This window comes from Paroedura picta, chromosome 5 (assembly GCF_049243985.1).
Source record: "Paroedura picta isolate Pp20150507F chromosome 5, Ppicta_v3.0, whole genome shotgun sequence".
Classification (NCBI taxonomy): Eukaryota; Metazoa; Chordata; class Lepidosauria; order Squamata; family Gekkonidae; genus Paroedura; species Paroedura picta.
In genome coordinates, this window is record NC_135373.1 from 48353667 (window position 1) to 48373614 (window position 19948).

General features: G+C 44.2%; 1 protein-coding gene across 6 annotated transcripts in view; it reads left to right on the forward strand.

The window, feature by feature from the left end:
* The first annotated feature begins 542 nt into the window (after positions 1-542).
* The window catches only part of GMEB1 (glucocorticoid modulatory element binding protein 1), a 31233-nt gene continuing 11827 nt past the window's right edge, over positions 543-19948 (forward strand). Inside the window, exons 1-6 of one of the 6 annotated variants that reach the window (XM_077337784.1) lie at positions 543-828; positions 8888-9038; positions 9327-9424; positions 14576-14700; positions 16110-16213; positions 18591-18745. In XM_077337784.1, coding sequence (XP_077193899.1) covers positions 8911-9038; positions 9327-9424; positions 14576-14700; positions 16110-16213; positions 18591-18745 — 610 coding nt within the window. In that variant the 5' untranslated portion in view covers positions 543-828; positions 8888-8910. Of the gene's footprint in view, positions 829-1107; positions 1261-8887; positions 9039-9326; positions 9425-14575; positions 14701-16109; positions 16214-18590; positions 18746-19948 lie in introns of those variants that run through there. The other 5 variants (XM_077337779.1, XM_077337781.1, XM_077337782.1 and 2 more) reach the window with 5 other exon arrangements.

Consider the following 19948-nt stretch of genomic DNA (forward strand, 5'->3'; position numbering starts at 1 on the left):
AGGGTGATGGAGAACTGAATGAATGCTTTAATTTCCCACCCACCCCCATTGACTAATAAGGGATGTATTACTTTCAACAGAATGCACAGAGGGTAGGTTATTGTTGTGTATTTTAACTAAAGTTGGGGTTTTTATTGTATTGGGATTTTTAAACTTGTTACCTGCCATGAGCCAGGTTGCTGAGTGCGGTGGGAAATAATAATAAAAAAATAAAGATGACTGAATATCACAGGCAGGACTCACAAAGACAAAAAGATCCTCTAAAATGACAAAAACATTTTTTTATTCCCCAAAACATCCCCTAATATGAGATTAGGAAATGATATGGATGGCTTAAGGACACCACCACCCCGTTGTGATTTTGATCCACACTGGGACACTGGGCCCCTGATTTTTCACAACAGATACCAAGAGCGTCCAGAAGAGGACCAAGCATTGGTCTGCTCCCCAATCCCTTTTTAACTAGGAGACTTTGTGCAAGGGGGCACCCACCCTGCCACTTAGGTCCTGGCCCCACGCAGGAGGCCTGGCTCGGGGGAGAGCACTGCTCAGCGTGCAGGAAGACCCAGGATCGGCTAGTCGGTGAGGGGCTTCCTGCCGGGACCGCAGAGCGCTGCTGCCGGCAAGAGCAGGCCAGCCCGACTTGAGCCGTCCCAGGCCTGGCTCAGCAGAAAGCAGCTCCCTACGCCAAGCCAGCCTCTACCTAGCCGGCGACGTCTTTGTTCGAGGCATCCAATTATTCCATTGTAACCCCGCCTTTCTTCCGAGGAGCTCAGGACAACACACCTCGTCCTCGCCTCCATTTCATCCGCACAACAACCCTGTCAGGTAGGTTACAGGCGAGCCCGACTGTGGGTGACTGGCTCAACACCGCCCAGCGAGCTTCCGCGGCGAAGTGGAGGATTCGAACTCGGGTCTCCGATCGAACCGCACCACGCCGACCCCACAGTATCCTATTTCGCGGGAGCCCCGTCCACTGGAGGGGCTGGGAGTCGAACCTCGCCGCAACCCGCTTCCCCGAGAAGGGGCGACGGAGGCGGTTGGGCGCGATTGCTCGCGGCCCCTTTAAGACAGGAGGCGGCCGGAAGTGCTGGCGACCGAGTCTGTGGAGCTGCTGCGCATGCTCACTCCTGCCTCCCATCCCCCCACCTCAGCCCCGGACTCGGCTGCTCTCGGAGACGGTAAGGGGGGGGGGAACGGAGGGCGCCGCCGCGCTACGGGAGCTGGGAGAGGCCAGCCGTGGACGCAGAGTGCGTGGGGGTGAGGGAAATGGGGTTGCGCTCAGAGCGCACGGCCGCTAGCCGCCGCCGTACGTGCCGCCGCCGGCAGAGCGGACGTCGCCGCGCCGCTGCGGGGGGGGCATGGTGGAGGGGTGGAGGGAGGGGGAGGAGGGCTGCGTCTACTGCGTCCCCTGGCCTGGAGCTAGGCGAGGGGCGGGGCCTCGGGAAGGACACGCCCCTCCTCGGGGGCGCTCCGCCCGCTCGCCATCTTGCGTGCTGAGAGGGGTTTTGAGGGCGGGGAAGGGGCGCGGGGGAAGGGCGCCTGGCAACGGGGTGGGTTTGAGTGTCTTCGAATGCCCCCGTTCCGTGTCTCAACAGCTGTAATTCCGGATGTCTGTATCGGTTTCTCCCCCCCCCCCCACACACACACACATGTTGGATAGAATACTCCGGTTGAGTGAAAAAACTTTTGTCCTCCCGAGACGAGGCACACCGAAAGGTGACCCTCCCAAAACCAGACAATAAAGCAGGAGTCGGGTGGGCTGAACATGATTTGATAACCCGCATAAACTATCCTGAATGAGAGCCCGCTACTTCCCACCCGAGGATGACATCTTGATATTGTTTATGTCATCATAAGCTTTTGTGGGCAAGAACCCACTTCTGCAATTGCAAAAATGGGCAGAGTCTTGGAAGATGTGGGTTCTATCTAATCTGCAGAGTTTATGCTAGAAATGACTGTGTATTAGTATTTCAGGTGACGCAAGAGCCCCATTTTTCAGTACCGACTAAACTCAGGAGGTAGTTTCCTAGAATTAAAAATGTTACGGTGGTAGGACAAACAACATTTTTATAATCTGAGAACCCAAAACAGTATGGTTATCATTGCTGAATTATGTAGATTTAGTCATCTGATATGGTGTTTGACAAAAATTTGTTGAAGGTTGTGCCTTTAACCTGGACATTTTGTATTTTTGAATGTTTTGTGACGTTGCTGGACATTAGATCTTTGTGTTTTATAGTACTGAGGAATGCATTTTGTGCCTTATCCTAGGCATGCTTTTCACAAGTCAGTCCCGTTAAAGCCATTAAGGCTGTGGTTGGTTCCCATTTCCTTATCTGCGAATTTTTGGTTGCGATTGTGAATATGGAACTAGAAACTCTGACTGAGGCACTGGGAACTGATGTCTGCTTTGTTTTACAACCCATGTTGGAAATGCAGCCTTACATTCTCAATGCACTGCTGTTGTCCTTCTTTTAGGTTTAACTTTCAGTGCAGCAGCCAACAGCTTGGAAACTCTTACCCAGTACTAACAACAGTGACAATTCTGGTGGTGACTTTTGATTCTGTCACAACTAGTTGAGTGTGAAGGTGGAAATAGAGAGGAAGAAGTCATATTGGATATTTATGAGTTGTAGTTTGGGTCAGTTTATCCAAGAGAACCCTGGTCCCATACCTTTGATAGCTAATCTGGATCAATACTTCCATTTTACCCATGTACACACCTAGAAAGTCTTTGAAAAATCCAGCTTTGTATCCACTTTGTATTAGCCTGCTTGGTTGCATAACTCAGTAGTTGTAGGTAAACCATTTTAAATTATTTTTATTTACTCATTGTAATCTGGGGTGCTTGTCAGACAAGGAGGATATATACATTATGCTTCTCCTGCTCCAAATTGTGTGCAGCTATGTGCAGGATTTTTTTGGTGAAGGAGGATATTAGTTCTGCAGATAAATAAACCCCATGTAGGTTCTTCTTGCATGCAGCAAAAACCAACAGGAGTTTTGTAGAATGTTGAAGACAAAATGTCATTCCATATTATGTTTTTGTAAACTGAAGCCTATACCCAATGAAGAGGACTCTAGTCCGTGAAAGCTTATGCTGGGGGGACATCTTCCTTTTTTTGTTTAAAGTGCCACAATACTGCTCTTTATTTTTTCTGCAACAGAATAATATAATTATTCTGCTTTAAACGTTGTATCCCAATCCAGCACACAGGCCACCTTCAAATCACTGTTTTGTGTGAATCCCAAAGAATACCAGTCATTTTTTGGCATTGGGGAGAAGGATAAAAGAAGAACTTGTGCTGTCTGAAGTGTTACTGTGACTGGGGATCATCGCCCAGAAATGGTATTACCTTCAACTATGCAATGCCACTGTGTAATGCTTAGAGTTTGAAGCATCTCTCATCCTTTTCTTGAGATCGCTTATGAATCTCCTGCTTCCTATAGCTAGCAAGACCATTATGGTTGTGCAAAGGCATAGCCCTAATTAGATTTGGCAACCCCTAAATAACAGAACTATAGGTCTATTAGTGACACAAGAGAAGGATCCTCTGTATCTAACTGATTGGACAGATTACCAGGGGTGGCCAAACATTTCCAGTCATGGCCTCCTTTACAAATCACATTCTGTGATTCGGGAGAGAGAAAAATTACCTATTTATATAAATGTGTTCATGGAAGGAAAGTCCTTCCTGGTTGCAGTTGCATATTGAGACATCATAAAGAATGTTTCAAATAACGTATTTATTTACTTCATTAATAGTCCATTTTCCTTGCTAAGACTCAAGGTGGGTTATAACATCAAAAATAGTTTATAAGGACAGTACCAATAAATGCGTACAGTAAACACTGCAATAAAACTGCATTACAAAATTAGGAAACAATAGTATAATACAGTGCAATCAAAACATCATAAGCTTCACAGACATTAAAACTACAATAGAACATTCTTTGCTTTATTAAAATACTGTCCCAAACCATTCTGTTTTAATGCAGCCCTGTGCCTGTTCAGTTTTAAAACAGGCAATTTTGTTAAGGCTGTGTTAGAGAGGTTGCTCCAGAAATGTATTCTGTGAATATTTGGAAACCATCTCTTGATCTAGGGGTACACCTATTACAAAAAGGTGGCAATAGGACACTTCTGTAGTCCAGTGCCCAGTATTGGGTATGGGTCTAAACAGCATCTCAAACACACAAATCTCTGTGGCAAGATGAAGGTACTTGATGCATTAATTGTTATAACAGGAACAGTAAAAAGACAGTTAAAAAGTAGCGAAAATTGTTGAATTCATTTGTAAACCACAAATCATCATCAAAGGCCTTTTGTTCCCCTTGGGTCAGACAACTAATAAAGGCAATGAAATGCATTATATATATTTTATACGAAATTTGACACTGTTTTTCTAGTAAATGAGTCACTTATCAAACAATGTATCAGACTTCTGTGCCTTAAAACCCTTTCCACTATCTCTGAGTATGTTTCTTGAACTTCAGGGACCATCTAAACAGGCTGTTACAATAGATACAAATGGGTAGCCATGTTGGTCTGAAGCAATAGAACAGTGGCACCTTTAAGATCAATGAAATTTAATTCTGGGTCTAAGCTTCCATGTACATACACACTTCAGATCTGATGAAGTGTGCATGCACATGAAAGCTTAAACCCAGAATTAAACTTTGTTGGTCTTAGAGGTGCCACTTGGCAATTACAAGTGATGGAAGAAACCTCACCTCGAAAAGAGAGAAAAGTGAGAGGCCAAATGTCATCTGCTGCTAACTATGATAAAAGAAAAGAAATGTGCACTGTGAGACCTCCTACTCCATTCTTATGGTCTTAGCCCACCTTAAAATGTTATCTACCTACTTCATTTATAATCCTCCTTTCTCACTAAGATGCAAGGCAAATTGCACACTGTAAAACAATGCAGTAGTCAAAGCGATGAGACATCAAGTAAACAGTGCAATATGAGTAGGATTACAAGCACTAGGAAAAAAAAATTCCTCAAAGTGTATCAGACAAAATATGCTGCAGACAATGAAAAAACAGATGGAATTATCCTTCTCTTCCCTTCCCTCCCCATAATAAGAACCTTGTGGGTTCTGATGAGTTTTCCAGTATGGCCTAATGAGCACCAAGGGCCCTGGCTGGCAACTTCTTTCCAACTGATTCCATCCATATGTATCTAACACAACATGCCAGGGATTGAGGGTGAACATACAAAGCCTTCCCTTTTTGAGGATGGGCCTAAGGCAGCACTGTTATGTGCACTTACTGGAGACTAAATCTTGATGATGATGATGTTAGCCATTCAGTTGAATCTGACTCTCAGCGATCCTATGGCTCGTCACAATTTTTGATCCTGCACCACTTTGTTTAGTTGTGTAATTTATGTATTTATTTATTATATATATATACTGCTCTCCCCTGAGGTTCAGGGTGGTTCTGCTCGATGTCTATTTTGATCGTATCTAACCACCACATTCTTTGTCAGCCTGGTTTCTTTTTACCGCTGACCAATCCTATCATGGTTTCTTTCTCCATTGAGTTGGATGGCATGATATGGCCAATGTAAGTGAACGGGAGTTTTATGATTTTTGTCTACCAGTGATAGATCAGGCTTTATGTGTTCTAGTATTTCCTTGTTTGTGACTTTTGCTGTCCATAGAACCTGCAGAAGCCATGGAATCTGCACCAGAGTTCAAATAAATTGATTATCTTGTCTGATTTTTTCCTTTTTTTCCTTATGGAATAGCTCTCAAATGACTAAATCTTAATAAGACTTACTTTTAGGATGCAGGACTAGAATTTTCTGGAACTGGAACCCCAGGGTTAGTCTTTAGAGGTTGTCTTACTTTCTGGGAAGTATAAAAATAATTTTTTTAATCACATTTTTTTATAATCCATCTTTTTCACTGGCACAAGGCAGAGTACACAGAATGAGTTAATATAATCAACAGGATATGACATTCAGTAAGCAATACCATAGGATTAGGGTTGTAGAAATCTGAAAACGAAACTGAAGCCCACTCTTAGGACCAAGATACATCAGTCGAAAACTTACATAGCAGGATGCTAGTTTCAACAAGCCACAGACAGTATGGAGGCCACAGTCCCCAATAATTTATCCAAGTACCGTATATACTCGCATATAAGCTAAGTTTTTCAGCCCTTTTTAAAAGCTGAAAAAGTCCCCCTCGGCTTATATGCAGGTATTTAAAAAGCTGCCAGACAAGAAAAGAGTGCGGGGGTGGGAGACAAGTATACTTAACTGAAAAGGCAGATGCAGGAAGAAGCAGAGATGCAGCAAGCATGGGAGGGACAGTGGGAGGAGAGGGAAGAGCAGTCTCCGCCTCCCCCCCTCACTGCCTTAAGGAGGCTAGCATGTGCTGCTGCTCCAGGAAGCTCTGAAGCCTTGTGTCTCAGGGAGAGCAGAGAGCAGAAGGAGGAAACGCCCCTAGAGGAAGGAATGGAAAGTGGAGGGAACAGAACACCCTGCTAAAAAGAAGAGAATGGGATAAGAAGGATTGGATATAAAAAGGCAAGAGGGGTCAGAGGGAAGGAGGGGGGAGGAAGGGAAACAGGGAGGAGGAGGGCGGGAAGAAAAGGAAAAAAAAAGTTCCTGCCCAAAAGGGAAGGGGAGGGGAGAAAGCCACTATCCAAACACCAGCCTCAGCTTATATGCGAGTCAATAAGGTTTTCCAGCATTTTGTGGTGAAATTAGGTGCCTCGATTTATATACGGGTCATCTCACTCATTTGTCTCATGGACTGACCTAATGTGTTTTTATGTCTCATACCATACTTGGTCCCTGGACTGATCCACCACTGACTCATCCACTCCTGAGTCTCTTGAGGAGTGGAAACCTTAGGAACTTGGCTTTGTTTTGTCAGCCATACCTGAAGTGTTTCTAACCAAGTAGATGAATGATGAATGATGGCTCAGAGAAATTTCTTCCTGAAGCACACAGTTGTGTCTCTGTTGTGTTGCACATGGGAGTTCAGTGTTCCTGAAGGACTGCGTACAAAAACAAATATTTCTTTGCTGTTTATCCCAGCTTGACTAATGGTTACTGAAGGCTTTTCTGTTCTGGAGATTTGTATTCTCTTCTCCAGTTGACTTCTGTTTGATATGGTTGGGAGATGCCCATTTGCAGAACATGTGTGCAAACCTGTAGCATGTGGCTCCCACAGCTGTACCGCCTGTCCCTCATGCAGTACTATCTCTTTGGAAAGATGTTGACAGTGCCTTTTTAAAACATCCTTAGTGTGCATAAACAAATGTTAGAAATCTCTAATTATTGACTTACTAAAAATCAAGCCCGCTGTATGCAAAGTACAGTGGACGCTAGCATCGTTCCTGCCCCCCCCCGGCACGGCGGCACCCCCACCCCCCTCTCCCCCGGGATCCCGGCCGTGGTGCGGGGAAAGGAGCAGGGTCCCTGCTCCTTTCCCAGCCGGGAAGCCTCGTCTCCTGGCCCACTTCCACTCCAGGCCCCGGCTTCATGGCTGGGAAAGGAACAGGGGCGCCGTGTCTCTGACGCAGCACCCCTACTCCCTTCCCAGGTAGGAAGCCTGGTTTCCAGCTCCCCTCCCACCCAGGCCCCAGTTTCCCCTCTGTGCGCAGCTCCCAATTGGCCCCCTGGCCTAGGACTGACAATCGGGGTCAGTCCTGGGCCAAGGGACTATTTTCCTCATCCCGGACTGGGCCCAACCCAACCCCCCTTACTGCTTTATTTATACCGCTCCTGGAGTGGTTTACAGATTCTCGTTGGCTACTAGTTATTAAGTACTGGATTTTGTCCCCAAGACTCAAGGAGCACATAGGCTCTAGGAAACACATCAGCAAGCTACATGGCACTCCCAGGCAACATGTTGAGGATCACCCCGATAACCTAGGGTTGCCTGCGATATCAGAACACAAATAGTCTAACAAATCGCTGGCATCTATTGCAGCTGATTTGTTAACCACAGTTGGTATGAAGGATAGTTTGTTTGGATTCACAAGCTGTTAAATCTCACCTAATCTTGCATTAGGCTGGCCACAGGAAATGGCAGATGCCAGGAACCTGAAGGCTGAGCAAACAAAAATAATAAAATACAACTAATTAGTATCTAGTGTGCATGATTAGGATTTAAAATGACATACAAGAATATCACTAAAAACGTAATTCCATGTTTACAGCAGCTAAGAAGATGTTGCACATCCAAGTTCAAAGAATAACGTTAATTGCTACATATCATCAAAAGATCAAACGGCTTTTGACCCCGAGGGCCTTCTTCATATATATCCATAAGTAAATTGGCCAATTTCGGGATAAACTCACAGCCCATGGCAGCACCAGGGGCTTGCCAAAAGAAAGTGTTGTGGAATTGAAAAACACTTTTTAGGCACAGTACTTCAATTTGACATAAGAATGATATGGTGGATTTAGATTTTCCTTTCCAACTTGGTGTAGTGGTTAAGAGTGGCAGAATCTAATTGGAGAACAGAGTTTAATTCCCCATTACTCCACATGCAGCCAGCTGGGTCAGTTACAGTTCTCTCAAAGCTCTCTCAGTCCCACCTAGCTCTTATGTGAGGAGAAGAAGGGAAGGTGATTCTTTGCAAAGTAAAAAGCAGGGTACAAAAAAAAAACAACAGTTATTTTTCTTCCTTTCCAGTATCTCATACAATGTTTCTAGAGCCTCATCCTGTGGGCAAGGAGAGGATGTCCTTCTAGCAAGGAGGTGGCAAGAATTAGACAGACTTTGGTTATGCCTAAATGTAGGGCTTAGACAAGCCATAGGGCTTTTCGTTTTTCTGTAACTACCTTTTCTTATAGTAGATGTTTTGTGAATACAATAAATGGTTCATAGGCCACTCTGCAATCTTCCTGCCCAGCTTCTTGGACTTCATGTGAGCCAATGGCAAATGCCGAAGTCAGCATCCCTGTTGGGGATGTGGTGGTCGTGCCCACTGAAGGAAATGAAGGAGGGAATCCAGAAGATACCAAGACCCAAGTGATTCTGCAACTGCAACCAGTACAGCAAGGGTGAGTGGAGCCTCTTCGTTCTTTGCATATTCAGATAGGGAAGAATTTGGTAATTTGCGACTAGGCACAAAAACAGGGCTCATGTACTTTGCCTTATGTGTTCAAATTGACGTATTCATTCACTTTTGCATTGTTACGTACCAACTTTTGGCCCTAAGTCAGAACCAAAACTGACAATGGGAAAATAGCCATTGAAATAATAGCAGTTGAAAATAAGTGACTTGTTGTTTTGATGCCTTTGCTGAGATTCATTTCCTATGTTATAGATAAGTTTTATTTTATTAATAGACACTTTTATAACAGGATTTACCAAGAGGGCTCTGAGACGAGCACGGCTGTAGTAGCTGTCGAAACGCACACAATCCACAAGCTTGAAGAAGGCATTGGTGAGTTCCAGGGATGGGTGTGGAATCGGTGCCAGTTGTGCTCAGTCATGGACAGTATGATTTGCGCTTTGCATGAACCTGGCTTCTCTTGTGCTAGATTTGACCGGGTTAGTGGTTTGTTCCCCAAGGGTATGATTAAATTTGCACATTTTCTTGGTGATAATGCATGGGCTATTGAGCCTTATGGTCAGTGCAGGCAGAATAATTTTAACTGTTTTAACTGTAATTTTAAATGTAGCCATGATGTATTTTAAATGCTGTGAAATGCCTTGAGCTGGCAATGCCTAGGGGCTGGTATAGAAATCCAATTATAAAATAAAGAATCAACAATGATTGGACTAAACAGCCAATTCTACTGCTGAACTGTAAAAATAACATTTTAATGTTGATTTTCAAAAATTAATTTATAGGGGGAAGTCGTATCACTGAAAGGGGAGGGGGGTGTTTTGAACTCTAGCCTGGTTATGAAGGGAGGGATTTATTTCAACCTCTGGCCTGTCACAGGAAGAGGAGGGGTTAGATGTCTTCACCATTGACCTGAAGTGACATTACAGGAAGTTATATCATCAGTGACATCATATTGCCCTTCCCTGGGCACCACTCCCAAGTCTTGTACTGCCCATTGCCCAATTTAAGATTACATCAGTGATATGCTGCTCAAGACGTGAACTGCTCTTCTCAGTAGGGAAAAATAATTAAAAGGAATAATGTCCATCACCAGTTTCATCCAGTATCTCCTGACAAGCAAACCTTCTCCTTTCATACAGCACAATTCCAGCTCCTCTTCAACCTTTTTGGGTTTTATTTTACCAACTCTTCTATCCACTATTCCATTCCAGTTATGGAAATCATCCCATCAAGTCTCCATAATGCCTACTAAATCAAATCTCTCTGTCTGCATTAGAAGTTTAGGCTCTTCTTTCTAATTGCCGAGCTTTAGCAATGGTACAGATGTGCCTAGAGCCCAACACTTTCAGCCCCATTTGATCTGGCCCTCTGCTTTTTGTGGTCCTCCAGTGAATCCCTATGCTGATCATCTCCTTTCCTTGTGGTATCAGTTTAAGGCCCTCCTGATTAATCTCCCCAGGGTCCTGCCAAACTTATTCTTTGACAGGTGAAGTCAATCACACACTATTGGCTGTCTTCCAGAAAACCTAGCCCATGGTTCCAAAATCAAAATCCAACCAGTGATCGACCTCAATTATCTTCTGTTCCTGTTGCCATCCTCTTCCTCTGGCAGGAAGGAGTGGAAATAATATCATCTGTTCATTTTATTTATTTATAGTTTAATTTATATACCACCCATTCCTGCAAAAGCAAGCTCGGGCAGTTCACAACTGTAATGTAGCCTGACCTAATGTCCACTGAAGCTCAAAGCAGTAATACATATAGGAATGTAAAAACTGCTTAGCCAAGAGCCCTTTGAAAAGGAGGAGCCTTAGAGGTCAAAGACCCACAGTTCCCACCTTGCAACAGGAGAGAGGGGGCCATTAATCAGCCCCGAGCAAACAGACTCTCCTCAATCAGGAACAAACTAGACACAAGAACTGAACAGAAACAAGACTCCAGTAGGCTACAAGCACCCACTCACCCTCAAACGCTGTCCTTTCACACAGCAACTGCAGTCAGTGCTTCTCAGTAGTTTGGGGAAGGCAAACAACAACTATCCTCACCTCACCAGCAGCTCCCTCCTGTGCTCCTTCTCCTTCTCCAGCTGACTCAGTTCCTCTGCATAAAAGCATTCAATTACAGCCTTAGGGTTGGGGCATCAATTTGGTTATATTGATAGGCTTTCCATGAAGTCTGATATTACTTGGTTAGGCTTTGCATTACAATCCCTGAGTGCCTGAGCTACATCTCGCCTCTTTATTATAGCAACTGTTCCTTCTCTGTTTGTCATTCCCCAAGTAAAACACTTTGTAATTTTCACACTGAAAATGTCCTAATCCAGTCCACTTTAGTTTGCTCACTCCCAGGATTGCAGTGTTTAAATGTTGCTGTTGTGGACCAGCCTGCTCCAGCAGAGCAAAGGGATGCGGAGGACTCCTCAGAGGTAGAGCCTCTGCCGGAGCTAGATCAATTCCGCAGGGCTTGCAAAAGGGACCTCTTCCGCCAGGCATTTGGTTGAGGTTGACCATGAAGCAAACACCCAGAACTGTCCAACCATGGGACTGTTGAAATGTTGATGTTGTTAAACACTGTTCTGTGTTATCACTGTTATTATTGTTACTCATTTAACGTGGTTACTGTATTGTTCCTTGTTCCCTACATTCCATGTAAACTGCCTTGAGCCACAGGGGAGGACGGTCTATAAATATAAGAAACTAACTAACTAGGAGGAGCCTAGATCTGTAGCCAAGTACCAGTGCAATGGCCCCTTAACCCTGAGTCGGCAACATCTGCCAGTCAGTTCACCTCCCCAGTCAGCAGAGCCTCGAACAGCATAGGAGGAAGACTAGAAGTGAACTACCAGACAGGAGGAGCAGTGTTTGATTGGCAGCACAACACAGGCTCCACATCAGGGATGAGAATGAGGGTTTGCAGGAGGTGCCTGGCAGGTGCTGGCATAATGTATTTATGCAGGAAACTAGGGAGTGGCTGTGTGGAAGCAACTTATCTGTTTGCCACAGACCTTGCAGCTGGCTCTAACCTGTATCTTAGACACTTTCAGATTCTCCCTTGGACTTGAAGCTGTGAGTGATGCCTGACTCTTTGCACTGTATTCTGATAAATTGTATTCTGACATTGAGACCTCTTAACTGCCTGCTGTGGGTCTGCGACCAGGACAGTTCCTTTCTCATGTTATGATTTTGAGCTTACCTTGGTTAATATTATGTTCCACATTCCTATTATATGTGGCAAACAGCTTTGGGCTTCCCTTTTGCATCCATTCATATCAACAACTCAACGTGTTTTTGGCTTTAGTCCAGTTCGTCATTCAGAATAGTGCTAGTTGTAGTTGTCCTAGTAGCTCATTGTGTGCTATCTAACCTGGAGGTCCCATCTTCCAGCACTATATCTTTTTTCCCCATTTTGGATTGTCTTATCATAGGGTTTTTGAGGCAAGAGTTAGCCAGAAGTGGTTTACCATTGCCTTCTTCTGTGCAGTACTAGCTGTCACTGCCATTGTCTATGAAAGATCCTCTGCCAATGTCGTTTTCTACTCCTGTGTCTGGCTGGTAGCTCCCCTGCAAGGATTCCTCCTACCTCATCTCCATTGCAACAGTCTGGTCTCTTCTGCTGAGGTAGCCATTGAGCCCTGAAGGGACTTCTTAGTCTGGTGTCTCAGCTGCAATCATTCTGCTTTGAGTGACTCTGCTAGGAGTTGAGACCTCTTACAGTATTGCTGTCTCCATTGACATGCACCCCCCACACACACCATGTTAAGGTGTGCATTCAAGAGGGGGACACTGTGTACAATGCAAATTATAAGTATTTTAGAAAGAAATCGATTCAAGTGGGCAACAGTGTTGGTCTGAAGCAGCAGAACAAAGTTTGAGTCCAGTGGTACCTTTAAGACCAAGAATGTTTTGTTCAAGGTCCCCTTTTATGTGTACCTGAGGAAGTGTGCATGCACAAAAAAGCTCAGATTGTATTTCTAAAAGGCAGACTGTATTTCTGTTTGAGCTGGGAGTCCAAAATCACAAATCTTATTCTGTATTACTAATTCCACGTTCTGAGACAAACAGCTTAACTCCTAGTTGACTGGTGATTCCTGGGGAGACAGGATCATCATGAGGGCTATGCCCAAGACAACCCTGGTGGCCTGATGGCACTGGGAGTAGGAGGGTGGGTAACCACAGCAGTGCCTTCTAAGAGCTTCTTGACCAGTGGAATGAGAGAGGGCTGAGGCTTGAATCATCATGAGCTGAGTGGAGTATGCTGAGGCCAACAAGCCAGTAAGGGCAAAGTGGGGCTGGTATTGCCAGGACAGCTGCAACCTTTCTACTCCTATGAAATGAATGCTGATTTTATGAACTTAGACAGATTGTGGGTGGGAAGGGATGTGCCCGTGTTTGTCTCTTGTGCCCCTTCCTTGCATACCCAGGGAATTGCTAATTGCCGCTGTGGGACGGTAGGTGAATTTCCTCCAGGCCAGGCTGGATTTTGGAGATTTTTTTTTGGGGGGGGGGAGATCATTTGGGCATGGAATTGGGGGCACTGTGGGTAGGGTGGGGGTTTAAGGTATAGCCAAATATTCAGGGTAGCTCTGGGAGGCTCTTCCCTGACTCCCCTCCAAATTTCAAAATGATTGGTCCACAGGGTCCATGTCTAGGAGCTCCCAAAGAGGGTGCCCCATCCCTCCATTATATCCAATAGAGAGTTGTCTCCATTTTTACACTATATTGACTAATGTGAGGAAATGCCCTCAGTGTTGGAAAAGTTGGATCCACGGCCACCATAATATGTAGTTGGCTCTGACATGTTTAAAAATTTAGACATTTTTCAGTCCACACAAAAGGTTTCGTTTTTTCCAAGCTCTATTGAATTATCCTGAGTCCCTCCCCCTTCCTCCTCCTCCTCCCCCCTCCCCCAGATGTTTCCAACCATGTTGAGAATGGGAAACAGCTTTTTCAAGAGAGAGGCAGAGGACAGAGACAATCCTAGCAGTCAAAATGACTAACAGTTCTTCATTTGATGTCAAACAGGGAGGAAGTGTGCTCATGGATCTTTCTATTTCAGCACTCTACAACAACTCTCAGTGAATTCTGTGCTCAGTTCCTAAACTCTGGAATTCAGATCAGTTTCACTCTGCAAGCACTGTCCGTTCATTCAGTGTATTGGTGCATTGAGGATTTATTTCTTTAACTGTTATCTGGCAGAGGGTGTTGCTCTACCCAGTTGTGCTTAAAATTCAGTAAAGGAACAGCAAACAAGATCTGACAGTGTGGAGGAAATTAGTTATAGGGAAACTTCCATGGTTTGTTTACATCAAAATCTGAGCGGATTCTCTTTCTGACATCTCTGTTTTCTTATTGCTGTTGCTGGTCACACCTTCTTTGATAAGTTGTATTGTGCTTTTGAAAAGCGCAGGCAGCCCCAGCTTGCTCCCATTCGCACGTGGCTCTGTGCTTTACCCCCTCTGCCTGCTATTGCTTTGGAGTGGCAGACTTGCCTCACAGCTATAGTCACTTCTGCTTCAATCCATAGATCCCAGCACCATTGAAACCAACGAGGATATTGAGATTGCCTACCCCATCACCTGCGGCGAAAGCAAAGCCATCCTGCTGTGGAAGAAGTTTGTTTGTCCAGGCATCAATGTCAAATGTGTCAAGGTAACAGCATGGCATAGTGACCCTTTGCCAGGGTGGATAGGTTTCAAGCTGGCGTGTGCGTCTTGGTTCATTTTCTCTATTTCATTGTAATTTCAATGAGATGGTTTTATTTGGAGTATTAAGAAACAAATCAGTGTAGAGGAGGGGACTCTAATAATTAAAAAAATAATTGTACAGACCATACATGTTCGGTGTTTAGCTTTGTCGGGGGAATCTACCGAAATAATATGTATAAAATATAAGACTATAATTGAATACATAGTTTTTAAAAGGTAACAAAATGCAGGACATTTTCATAGAGCATATACAGATTGCAATTCATAATTAATGATTAATATTTAGAAAATTGAACCAGCATTCACATATATGCTACACATTATATAATTGCAAAGGAATCTCCATTTAAAGAACTATATTGACCTTTTGGGTTCTTTTGAATCCACTTAAAGACAGCAAGCTGTCTTGGCTTATCCTGGCTGTTAACCAAATGAGCATCTGCCAGGAAATATTCTCATTTAACCCATTAGGGTACAGAGATTTCAGTTTCAAAATTCATTCAGCTTCTTTCCTCAACAGAATTTTATCATCCTGTCTGTCAGATCTGAATATAACCCAAAACAAGATGTCTGTGAGTTTGTGAATTGTGCTCTAAGAAATTGTCTGCCAGAGAAGCACCAATTCTTTTATGAAATATATTGCTTTGGTGTTCAGAAAGTCTTTTTCCCCCCACATACACATGATATTTCATAGAACACATGGTCGCTATTGCATGTTGTGAATTCTAAGGTAATATTGCTTATTGGTAGCCAGCCCTCTTTCCTCTTCAGTTATTTGGAGTGTGTTAACCTCTTCACAATAAAGCCAGTTCAGTTGGCAAGGATCAGATTTCGGTCTGTGATATGCTTATGAGGTATGGGAAGTTTGATTTGCCTTCTGGTTCCTTATACTAGCTGATTGGCTGGCATTTTGAAGCTTGATCACAAAACCTATGGACATTGGTGGGTTTCACCTTTCCCCCAGGCACATCCCACCAAATGTTCCCTGCCCATTTCCCCCTGTGAATTCTAGATTTTGGGCTTTCCAGAGATCTTCTTGGCTGGTGGCTACCCCTTTGCTATGGGATTCCCTTGCAGATCTCCTTAGTGAGGACGCAAAGCAACTCACAACATTGTTCTCCACTCCACTCATCATGTTTTCATCATGTTGTGGATCTTAATGCCAAAACTCCACCTTTTTTGTTTGTTTTTAAATGAGATATTTGTTTTCACGCTAAACTGCTTGAGCAACGAGGAGAAGCAGTGTAGAAATGCAGTGCCAAAATCAAGCTGCCGACACAGATATGGGTGTGGTGGATGACGTGGAACGTCTTCTGTTTTTTTCTGAGGTGCTCCCTGCTATCTGTTTCTTAGTTCAACGACCAGCTTATCAGCCCAAAGCACTTTGTTCACCTGGCTGGCAAATCTACCCTGAAGGACTGGAAAAGAGCCATTCGCCTGGGAGGAATCATGCTAAGGTATGTACCTTCCACCTCTGTAACTGTCTCCTGTCAATTTGCTGCCAGCATTCACACAGAGTTTTTTTATTGACAAGCTTTTCATCTCTTATAACTGGCAATTGGAGGGTTCAGCATAGCATGGTCTATGAAACAGACCTTCATGACGAGATTTTATACGCTGTAAATTAAGTAGGGTGAACTGGGATGCTGAAGCCATTGGTAAGCAAACAAACTCTCCAGGATGGTAGTTGTTCTGGAGCTTTGTCCCAAAGCTGAAGGGCCAGCCCACCCCTGCAGTTTGAGTTGCCCCTTAAAGAAGAAGAGCTGTTTTTAATACACAAAATAGTTTCAAACTGACTTACAATCTTGTTCCCTTCCTCCCCCCACAACAGACATCCTGTGAGGTAAGTGAAGATGAGAGAGCTCTGACAGAACTGTGATCGGCCCAAGGTCACCCAGCTGGCTGCATGTGGTGGAGGGGTGGAGAATCAAACATGGTTCTTCAGATTAGAGTCTGCTGCTCTGAACCACTATAAAAAGCTGGTTCTGGAGCAAGTAAGATGGGTCAGAAATAAAAGGAGAACATAAGAATTGAAGACAGGATAAGTCACTGTTGTTTCTTGTCAGTTAACAGATATTATGCAGGCACTCAAGAAAATTTATTTGCCTTGTTTCATTCTGGAAATTTTCTATACCACGAGAACCAGCTTGGTGAGGTGGTTAGGAGTGCGGACTTCTAATCTGGTGAGCCAGGTTTGATTCTGCGCTCCCCCACATGCAGCCAGCTGGGTCACCTTGGGCTCATCACAACACCGATAAAGCTGTTCTGGCAGAGCAGTAATATCAGGGCTCTCTCAGCCTCACCTCCCTCACAGGGTGTCTGTTGTGGGGAGAGGAAAGGGAAGTGGATTTTAAGTCGCTTTGAGACTCCTTTGGGTAAAGAAAAACGGCATATAAGAACTCTTCTTTCTAAGTGATGTGCAATGTAGAATGGTCTCCAGTCATTCAATATCCTAAAAATTAGAAATCAGAAACACAAGAAAAATACAGTCTGTTGATAAATAAATGGCAGAGCAAAGGACAGCTATCTCCATATCCAAAGCACACAGCACAAAATGGACGTTTTTACCTGTATCCTGAGAGACCACCAAATTTATACTCACTCTGTCTCGCCCTTTCCATTCTGCAGAATATTTCAGGTCAAGTGTTTTGTTGGTTTGCAATCCTCTTGCTAAACTGAGAAGATTGACTTGTAGATGTGTAGGATCCAGAGTTGGATCCAGTGGTAATTTCCTGCCAGCAGGAGGGGTTGTGATGTTTGCCGATTTTGCTTTCCTACCCATCCATTTACAGTTTAGAGGGTTGCAGCGGGTAAGTTTCATTGTGTTAGGAAAAGTAGAAAATCACTACTGGATCTAGCCCCTTATAGCCTGGATCTAGCCCCTTATACTGGATCTAGCCCCTGTGTAGGATTTTGGGCTGGATTCTAATAGATTGGTTTCTGCATAGGATTGATTGCCTCTTAATATTCCTCTCATATATTCTTATACACATACTCCTTTCATGGCTATTACCCCTGATAGATAGGTTGATCCTCCATACTCAGAGGCAGCGTACCTTCAGATATCAGCTGTTGGGGGCAGCAGTGGTTTGTCTTCAGGGCAGGCCTTCAGGGATCATCTGTTTGGTTACTGCGGGAAAGTTTGCGTCACCAGGTTATTTAATGGCTTGGATTGGGAGGTGCCCTTCTGGAAGCAGAAGGCTTCCTTTGGGGCCATCAAAACTCCTGTCTGGACAAAGGCTGGAACTGGAACTCTGGTGTTCGTTTTCGAAGCATTTTGACGCTGAGTTTGCAGAAGAAATGCATTTCGTCATTGATTGCAAATATGTAAAAAGAAATGGCTTCTCTTTGCGAAGCACTGCAATTCTCACTTTACCTCTGATCAGTTGGAAGGGCACCTGCGTTCTCTAAGGGAAAGGATGAGAGAAAGAACTGCACAGGCTTCCAAAAGTATATGTTTATTACATTTGCATTTGTATATCTCCCAAGCATCTCAAGACCTCCAAGGCGAGTGACGACAAAACTATAATAATATAAATTAAACTTAAAAGCTATATCAATCTTACCCCTCTTCCATTATGAGAGCAGTGTGCATAAGTGCACAGCAGAGGTTTCTCTTCTAAGTACCTCCCTGACCATCACATGCTTAGCTTTGGAGAAAAAAATCTTTGCAGAGGCCTCCAGCTAAGACTGTGTTCTCTGGAACGCCTCAGGAATAGACCAACAAGAAGCTTAGCCTCTAGCTTGCACCCTTTGCTTGTTTTCAGAACTAATCCTATGGTGGTATTATGTGCCGCTGAGCTTAATCTCTCTTGATTTCTCCTCTGTGTACAGAAAGATGATGGATTCTGGGCAAATTGACTTCTACCAGCATGACAAAGTTTGCACCAATACCTGCCGTAGCACCAAATTTGACCTCCTGATCAGCAGTGCCAGAGCACCAGTGCCAGGGCAGCAAAGCTTGGTACAGGCTCCCACCTCCGCTGACGGTAGGACACAGGTGAAAAGGTGTAGCATTCATTCCTGCCGCGTAGCATTGCCATCCACAGTTTGCCCCAGAATTGTTGTTCTTTTGGAAATGCATGGATTTTCCCCCTGCGACTTGACCTCTCAGTGTTGCAAAGAATTCTGGCATGTATTTTAAATAAATAAAATATATTCTTGGCTTATACTGTGTTCATGCCTGATCCAACTGAGAGTGCATACCTAGAACACTCTGTCACAGGAGATGCTGATTCATGGTAGGTGGGTTTCAGCACCGAGTCAGACCCCTGGGTCTAGCAAGGCCAGTATTGCCTACTCTGATCAGCAGCAGCTCTCAAGGGTCTCAAGTGGAGATGTGTACATGATACATCCAGCTCCTTATTTTCAGCTGTTTTTATGCCACCTTTTTGCCACATTTAGGGTTTTTTTAGTCTGATGCTATAAACTCTTTTAAATGCCTTCTCCTCCTTAGCTGCCTGCTGCTCTAGAGATCTAGAGATATTGTTATTTTATTGATGTCTGTGGTTTTAATATCATACTTGATTTTATTGGTTTTAATGTCGCTTGTGGTGTTGATGTCATGGATTGATTAGTTTTGCGTGCAGCCTAAGTTTTTGTTTTTGTTCTAAATAACAAAGGCAGGAAATCAGCTCCACAAATAAACCAACCAGCCATTGCTTCCTCCTTGCAAAGCTTTGAAATTATACTCTTTACATAGATTATGGTGGAAAATCACTGACTTGTATGGTGGTTATTAAGTTTCATCTTGTATGCTGTTCTATGTGAACATAACCTTAAGCCTAAGAGAAGAGGTGTTATGCTGGATCAGACCAGCAGTTCCTCTAATCCAGCACCCTTATTTAATACGGTGACCAAAGAGCTGCCCAGCTGGGCTAACAGACAATGCGTAGAGGACAAAGCCACCCCCTGATGCTGGTTCCAAGCACTGGTATTTAAGGCTGATAGTCTGTGGATGTGGAAATTCTTTTTAGATCTCAAGGCTCATAGCCATTGCTGGGCCTGTCCTCCATGAATCTGTCTCGCCTTCTCATATGCAGGGGGCATCTGCACTGCTGGTGCTTGGGGCATGTGATGCAGACTGGTGCTCTGCCCCAGCCTCCTTGATAATCGGCCATCACATTTGAATCAGCCCCCTGTTATCATTTGGGTAGGGCTAATCCATTTGTTTTCTGAGCCTGCTTCTTGTG